The 8497-nt window shown below is 43.5% G+C and overlaps 1 protein-coding gene across 1 annotated transcript; it reads right to left on the bottom strand.

Moving 5' to 3' along the window:
• Positions 1–6400: 6400 nt before the first annotated feature.
• On the bottom strand, positions 6401–8497 carry LOC308327613 (outer dynein arm-docking complex subunit 2-like; the record flags this gene model as incomplete). Its single annotated transcript, XM_080781136.1, has 1 exon — positions 6401–8497. One exon carries the CDS (start codon positions 8495–8497, stop codon positions 6401–6403), a length of 2097 nt encoding a protein of 698 aa, XP_080637262.1.

The following is an 8497-nucleotide window of genomic DNA, read 5'->3' as shown; positions in this document are numbered from 1 at the left end:
TGCCAAGTTAGGAGACTGAATGGAATTCAGTCAAGATATTAAATGGGACAGAATAAAACACATTATAGCCATAAACATGAATAAGGTGACAGTATTAATGATCCCGCCTTAAATGTATAGGGCTGAGATGCGTAGGCACGTGTATCATGACATGACAGGAATGTTATTCAGGAAAAATAACATATATATGGCATTCGGCCAAAGGTCAGAAGTGATGAGACATTATCCACAGGACCTAAGTGAAGTAAACAAATAAAAGTAGCTAAGTGTATTTATCTGGAGTGAAATAGATCTGCAGTGAAAGTTAAATAAAGTTGGACTGGTAGTTCTTGTGACTTGACAGAGTTTGGAAAAAAAGACTGTGTTTCACGCAGCAGTATGGTATAGCACAGCAGCTGAAAGTTGTCCCTGCTGTGTTTGGTTCATTTAATCTGTTAGATGTTTCTAACGGGGTACGTCTGTAATACAGGGATATTACAGTTTGCGTACTAAGCCTGTGGTGTGTTTTCTCACAGCAAACTTTGGTTACACTCTGATCATTTGTATTAAAAAGTCACGGTAGATAGAACAGATTAAGTGACCCAACTGAGGTATCAGTTCTAGAAGCTCGTAAAGGCCGGTAAGGCCTCATTCGCTGTCGGAAAAATAACAGATCTACAAGCTCGATAATGGCCGTAGGGCCTCGTTCACTAAGTGTCATAGCTCAAAATTGGCCAGGTTAAGTACATTTACTTCAAGTTTAAGTAATTTACCTTAATGTAGGCAACATGTAAAGTAAAATTAATGCAGTAATTTGGTGGAGTTCCAGTCAAAATACAATCAGTAAACAGCTTTTTAGGTTGCACCAAATCCATGATCCCAAATTTAGAGTCCCAATTATGGAGGGGGGGTGTGTTGAATATGAATCAGACAGGCCTGAAACAGATATAGGTATTTTATCAAACTAGTAAGTGCCATAATGGAAATGACTCAGGTAGGACAGGATATTTTAAGCGAGTCAGCCTGGGAGGCCAGGTCAGATTCAAGATGTGTCAGCCTTGGTAGGTCAGTTCATATTATAGGTGCAGTCAAAGCACGCCATGTGTGTACATTTCTCATACAACTACACACACAAACACACTAAAAGGAAGTGTAAGTTTAGTCAACATTTATGTTCAAAAACATTTTAGTAAAACTGCCACATTCAAAAATATACCCAGTGTATTAAAAATATTTATTGTTCCCATTTTTTGTCACATCTAAAAGCTGAATCGTCATCTGCCCATGCAGCCAGCACCCAGCCAGCACCCACCCAGCCGAAGGGGGGGTGAACTTCAACCAGAAAGACAATACAATGACTTTTTGTCCTAAGAGTGGATGCCGAAAGACATTTTGTGGAGTTTTACCACTGAACATGTGTTTTGCACTGAACTTTGGAGTGTTTTGTGCCGGGGGGACACATTGATGTCATGCGTTTTTTGTGTGTTGAGACCACACTAAATTGAACAATGAACATTTGGTGTTTTTGCATGTCACTTCTGCATGTCACTTCCATCACGTGACTACAGGAAGTGTTGGGGTCATATCTACAGCAACAGCGGAGTACGATGTGGAATGGGAATGCTAAATATTTATTTTACCAGTTTTATGTGGAATTCGGAAAAACGTGGCAAGTTATTTTTCACATTTAGAGGTAGAACAGCTCAGAGGCGCATACTAATGTGCACACACGCACACACGCACGCACACACACAGAAAGATAGACAACAGGGTTGTTTGGTCTAGGAAGAAGTGCCTGTTCAAAGGGAGGTACGCGCGTACGTGTGTGCATCAGGGTAGAATTGACATTTTCAGTATTAAAAGTCAATAAATCAAGTATATTATGACTCAAGTAAGGAAGGGCTAATTCATTCTTTAGCCCAGAAGTGTTGGTGCAATTTATAAGCTCAGCTGTAATCCATTTGGGAAGGGAACTCCAATAATAAAATAAAATATAAAACCAATACTGTATAGATCCTAGGCCCAGTCAATAGTGAATTACAAGTAAGTGTGTCTCATTGGGTTAGACCAACTTTAGTCCTATAAAGTCTGAATAAGTAAGGGCAAATGTGAACACTAAGGACAATAGAAAAGTTTACATTATGACCACAACATGTGGACAATAGACAGTGTTTTAAAATGTAATGCAGTGCTGCAGCACAGCACACACCCTATATATATAACAGATACCGGTAGGTCCCAGTCAGTAGATACACCTGTTAAGGAGCAGAGATGCTCACGAATAAATCGATCTTGAGACAGACGATTTTGTTTTGGTGTTTTGGGACAAGGTTATTAAGTTTAGACAAAATAGGGGTGCAAGTTTTGTGTAGTAATATAGTCAGTGCACTAATTTAGGCAACAGGCCTGAAATAATTTGTATTAGACACTAAATTAGTAGGGAAACCCCAGTTGAGTGAGAGAAGAAGAGTTCAGTTGAGAGAAGTCTTTAGATTTTGGCTGGGCGGGTGTTTCTTTGCATTTTCACACATGGACGCATGGTTGTGAAGTTGGGAGAAGCCGCGTGCAGTTCAAATAAATAAATAGCAGTGATAAATAGCTACAGTGTTGATAGCAGCGAAACAAGGAGTTAAATGAATGTTATTCAGGATAGAAAATCGACAGTGTGTCAGGTCAGTCAAGGTATAAAGGACCAGAGAGGAAAAATAATGGTCAAGAGTCTGACTAGTGTGAGTGAATTGGGCATTAGTAATATTAGGGGGCTCCACCATGGTTTAGCAAGCGTGGTTAAGAGTGGACAATTCTAACCCTAATATATTTCTATTTTCACAGAAACACACAGGAATGCAGTCATGCTGAATCAGGACCTGAGTCGGCTGAATAACTATCATTCATGTTTCTATCTCCCCAAACGCCATTTTTCATGAAATGTGTCTGGTTAATTGTGTTGCAAGAGGGCAAATACAAATTTTATTTGCATGTGCAAGTGTGACGCAATGGTCTGAAAGAATTAACAATTAACCCATAACAATTGAGTGTCTGTGCTTGGTGTCTTGTTGTGGTAAAGCAAGGCCCAGTGGCTTATCTTGTTGTGGGAACACAGAGCTCTGTAGGAATTGTTTACACAGAGCAGGTGGGCAGACACGAGGCGGAGGTGCAGGAAGCACCAGTAGCAGGGGTCATTCATGTAAGTATTATACACATCACATGCTCAAAAATTTAGAAATTTTAATTGTATTATTATTCCCCTTGGATGGGTGATTGATTGATTGACGGAATATTGATGAAGTAAAATCAATATAGTATGAGGATGGGATATGAAGCTCCCACGCACACACACACAGTATGCGTGTGTATCTTTGTTCTGTTTGGGGGGGGGGAACCCAGTGCTTTTCAGTTTTGTCCACAGAAGACGGACAGCAGACGGGAAAATACAGAAATTGAGTGGGTTTCCGGCCCCAGGACTGGTGTATCACCAGGTCCAGAAGGCCTAAGCGTTCAGCCGGGGAAGGGAGATCGCCTCGGGCATAGAACAGCAACCAGGGCCCGACCAAGGGTCTGACAGCAGGACCATCACATCGCCACTACGGCCTACAGCAGACCAGCATGACGGTACTGCAGACCCCGGTAGGTCTGCAAGAGGGCCAGACCAGCCACCGGACGCAGGCCGCGTCCTGCAAGGGTCTGCATCTGACAGGTCACGGGCCAGGAGGGTCTGTGTCGGCCTAGACCGCAGTGACGCAAGTGTGCCATTTGAACAACGTCCTATGACCATTTTCCAGGTCTTGAACTCATGAAGGAAATAGGAAGTAGTCACATTGTGACGAAGACCTATTTTGCTCAGACAATATGAGACAAGCATGGATACTGATCCTGGATCAGAATGAGCGCGAGATTTGTTTGCGCGCGATGTTTATGGAGTAAGCGGGATGCTATATCATCAACAATGCACGGCCAGGTCTATATGACGCAGGCTGGTGCGGACAAGTCCATATGCATCGGCGCACTATCTGATGGATGCGGTACGGGACAATTGCGCGCGGTCGCCAAAATGGAGAACTGTTGCCTGGGCTCTGTGCGAACTGTTGCTTGGGCTCTGTGCCATATCGGTTCCAGTGGAGTAGGGTCGTAAGAGTGGACTGGTGGAGTAAGTCTTGAACATTTTCTGTTGAGTAAGCCAGTTCGGGAACATTTTGGGAGTAGGTTCTTGGACGGTTGGAACCTTTTCAGTTTTGTCATGCGATGGTTCTTGGACGGAGTTCCTGGACGATTGGAACATATGTTCTAACATTTTCTTTTTATTAGATTAATGACTGGTTTCTTGTGTCTCAATGTCAAATATGTGTTTATTTGCTGTCATTACACACTGTCCCTATACATGACACCCACACATTCCCCTGTAGGAAAGAGGGCCTCCAGAGATACGGGAGGCAGGCATACTGCAAGTGTGGAGTGGTATAAAAGAGTGGTTAGATGTAGGGGCAATGGTCAGTTATAAATGTCAGAGATGGTTGCCTTGGTCCAGTCCAGGTAAAGACAGGCTGTACTTCCGTCCCAGACAGATCAACATGTGCTAGATAAGATGTACTGAAGAACAGATCAGAAGAGGCTGATCTTGGAGTGTTGAATTAGACACAAAGTAATGTTGCTAAGTGTTAAGTGATCAGGGATCTGAAGATGATATTAAGTGTATATTTTAATGTACCCTTTCCTATCCCCACGTGTATATGTTGTATATTATATAGTATATATTATATATTGTATTTATTGTTGATTTCTCCTCCTCTTTTCTTTCTGTGTTTCCTATTTATATCTCTCTCTCTCTCTACACCTATGTCTGTGTTTCAAGTGTACAATCAGGTGGCGTGCGCGTGCTTGCTCAGAGATTGATCAATGATTATTGATTAAGCAAAGAGATCACATTAAATGACGAGAAGCTTGATACAATTTCCCTGGCGAATTAAGTCCAGGTTTCGGTATCAATACGTGATTGTACACTTTTCCGCATTATAAATACAGTATCAGATGACGTCGTCCTTATATGACGAAAGAGTGGACTGTTGTATTATAGTGTTCTGATACTTGGTACTGTGTTCGGATATGTACTTGTATGTATGGTGTACTGCCTGCCTGAATGGTAACATAAGAGTGGAGCTGTGTTAGAGCTGAAGGCCGCTGCGCTGGCAGGCAATGATTGTGATGTCTAGTCTGTGACGTCATTAGGACATGAAGTATCCAAGATATATATGCTGCTGTAAGTGGAATAAACCTTGTGAACGTTTTGATGTGACCAAGTCTCGTGTCATGTTAATCTTCTCCCGGGCCGGCCTGTCTGTCTGTCCGCCGCCGAACCATGGAAATGCCAACCGGGTCATCACACACCAGAACCAGACGAGGGTCCAATACGTAGAATACAGCTTATCATAACAGTCGGTAAGAATGGTGGTCGCTTATTGGCTGTTGATGATGACGTAACTAAGGTACCTTCAAGGTAGGTATAACGTCAATAACGGGTCTAAAGGATTTAGAACAGCAGTTGTAATATAAATTAGTTAGTAGCAGTAAGCAGCCATGTATGATCTACTTGTGTGCAAGGCGCAAGTTGGCACCTCGACAGAGTGCATTTCTATATTATTATTTATTATTGAAATTACTCTGTAAGTAAAAGGCCTGCATTCAAAAGTACAAAAGTATTGGCATCAAAGTATACTATATATAATATACTTTTCTTTTTTTAAAATCTTCAAATCTTTTCTAAAATGCAACACATTGTGAGCTACTGAGCGTGTACATTGGTACAAAATAGGGCTTAAGTGGTTATGTTTTGTATATGTTATGTAGTGGAGAAGTAAGTACAGAAAAATTGGAAATACTCCAAACTGTACTTAAGTACAGTACTTGAGTAAATGTAGTTATTACTTTACACCACTGATTTGCAAAGAGATTTACACTCTAGTCATATTTGTTTCCCTGGCTGGGAATCAAGCAGTCTTAACTATTTCCCTTAAACACATTTTGCTTTTGACTTGTACAGAGGAACAACGGTAGCGAAAATTATTCTATTAGCTTTAGCTTATCTTAACTTAGACCTATAATATCTCATATTAGTGCCAGTAATTAAACAATTTAGTAAAAATGAGTTTTTTAACCCACCAACATCAAAGTAGTCTGTGCTGAAACCCAAGCATAATCTCTCAACCCGTATTATAACTTTTAATGTGTAATTATGGCAAAAAAAAGAAAAAAAATTGCCTCCTTTTGTCGAAGCAGATCCTTTCTCTTCTCATGCCAGCTATGCTCCTTTGGTGGTAGCCATTTCATTCCAGAAGTGCAATCGATTGTTCCATCACGAAGAATATTCCTGTTCATTCTTCTGTTTCTCCATGGCTTTAAGCTTATGCTTTACAAAGGAACTTTTTACTCAAACTCCAGAATCATCAGAAGGTGCCTCTGTAAGATCATCTGCTTTGGGGGTTGACTGATTGCAGTGATTGGTGATGGCCTCTGCTGTGATGTCCTCATTGGTGATGGCCTCTGTTGTGATGTCCTGAAGTGAAATTGCTTGCTGCAGATCCATCTCATCATGTTGAGACTCTGACTCCTCCTCTGTATTCTGTCCCGAATCGTCATCTTGGCAGCCCTTTGGCACTGATAAAATAGTGGGGTTGTTAGGTGTCTGAGTTTTGCGATTGTTTGGCGTTAACCGTGTTGGGCCTTTCATGATTGTGGCCAGTTTGCGTCGGATGTTGGCCATGCAACCGGCAGAAGCCTCCTGGAGGACCTCATCTGTGGAGCCCATTAGAGACATTAGGCTGTCTCTGAGCTTGACAGATCCATGCTGGTGCATGGTGATGCAGTTGGCGGGCTCTTTGGAGAGCTCAAACAGGGCCTGCACCGTGGCACGCTGGACTGAACTGTCTGTGGACGTGAGGTAGTTTACCAAGTGGGGCACGGACCCAGCCTCCCCAAATAACTCCCTGTTGTTGGCCTGCATACAGCAGCAGGCGACGGCATCAGCCAAGTGGCGACGAAGACTATCATCAATTGTGTCAGCCAGGTCGGCAAGCATTTGTACAACACCCTTATCGCAGATAAGAGCCAGATTCTTCTCATCCTTGGCTATTTTGGCTATGGCAGCACAAACACTCACTAGCACCTCTTTTTTTGGTGACTTCAGCAAATTAACAAGGACTTCCAATCCACCTTGCGCAAAGTTGCGCACCATTAACCCTGCATCCTTTGCATTCTCGATGCATGGACAAATTGCCCATGCAGCACTGGCTTGGACATGTGCATTAGTGGCATTCAACAAGGACCAGAGCAGAGAAAATCCATTTTGTCGGTCAATGGTTTCCATATCAATGACACAGACACCCACCGCTTTGGACGCATTCACAAGCAGAGCATCGTTGGTTCGAGTGAGCAGGTTGACCAGTGTCTCCATGGCTCCATGCTTGCGGATGATGTCTCTGTTGGCAGGAATCTGGGCACACTCCGCCAGAGCTCCTACCACATTGACCAGCACCTCTTCATCAGTCTCCTTCAACAGCAGGCCAACCAGCTTCTCCGGAGCCTTGTACTTCTGAAATTCAGCCACATTCTCTATTCTGATGGAACACTTCCAGATGGCTCCGGTGGCAGCGGCCAGGAGCAGCTTATTGTCCACATGGCTCAGCAGGGACACTAGGGGCTCCAGGCCCTTGTACTTACGCACCTCGTCAATGATGCGCTTGTCCTTATTTGCACACTTAAATATAGTACGGGCACAGTGCATTTGAAGCTCCTGGTTGTCAAATCTGAGGGATTTGACAAGGCCCTTGATCATGCCCTTAGTTAGAATGGCTGTTCGGTAGTGTCTTTCTGAAGCACACTCCTCCAGAATTCCCACCACAGGAGTGAGCATGTTCTCGTGGGGGGACATGAGCAGACGTGCCAGCACGGGGATGCCCCCAGCCTTTTCGATGGCCCTCTTATTCCTTGTACTCTTGCTACAGCTCCACAGCGCCAACGAAACACACCGGGCCACCTCCACATCTTTCTTCTGCTTTTCAGTCAACTTGGCCGAAACGGGAACACATTCCAGCATCTCCAACAATATCTTAATGCCTCTAGACTGCCTGACAGTATTCCTGGCTTTGCCGAACTTGGCCACATTGGCGATGGTCTCGGCTGACAGGGCCTTGAGGTCCTTCACCGGCGAGTCCAAGATCCTCACCATGGTCGGAAGGGAACCCAGGTCGGTGATGAGACGGGAGATCTGAGAGTTCTGACTGATCTCCCTCAGGATCTTCAGAGAGCCAATTTTGCATCTGATGTCTTCTGTATTCAGCAAGTTAACGAGGACTTCAATGCCATCTACATCCCAGATGGCCAGTTGGGACATCTCCTCCAATAAATTAAAATCCCTAATGGCGCACAGAGCAATCACAGTGGCTGTTGGGTTGCCTATCCTAATGTATTTCACCAGCTTTTGGATCTGCCAGTACTCCTCTGAGGGCAGAGTGATGTTGTTGTTCAT

The sequence above is a fragment of the Protomyctophum bolini genome (genome assembly GCF_963924005.1).
Source record: "Protomyctophum bolini genome assembly, chromosome: 13".
In the NCBI taxonomy this organism is placed as follows: domain Eukaryota; kingdom Metazoa; phylum Chordata; class Actinopteri; order Myctophiformes; family Myctophidae; genus Protomyctophum; species Protomyctophum bolini.
The sequence above is the reverse complement of the archived record's forward strand: the minus strand, read 5'-3'. Positions and strand labels throughout refer to the sequence as shown.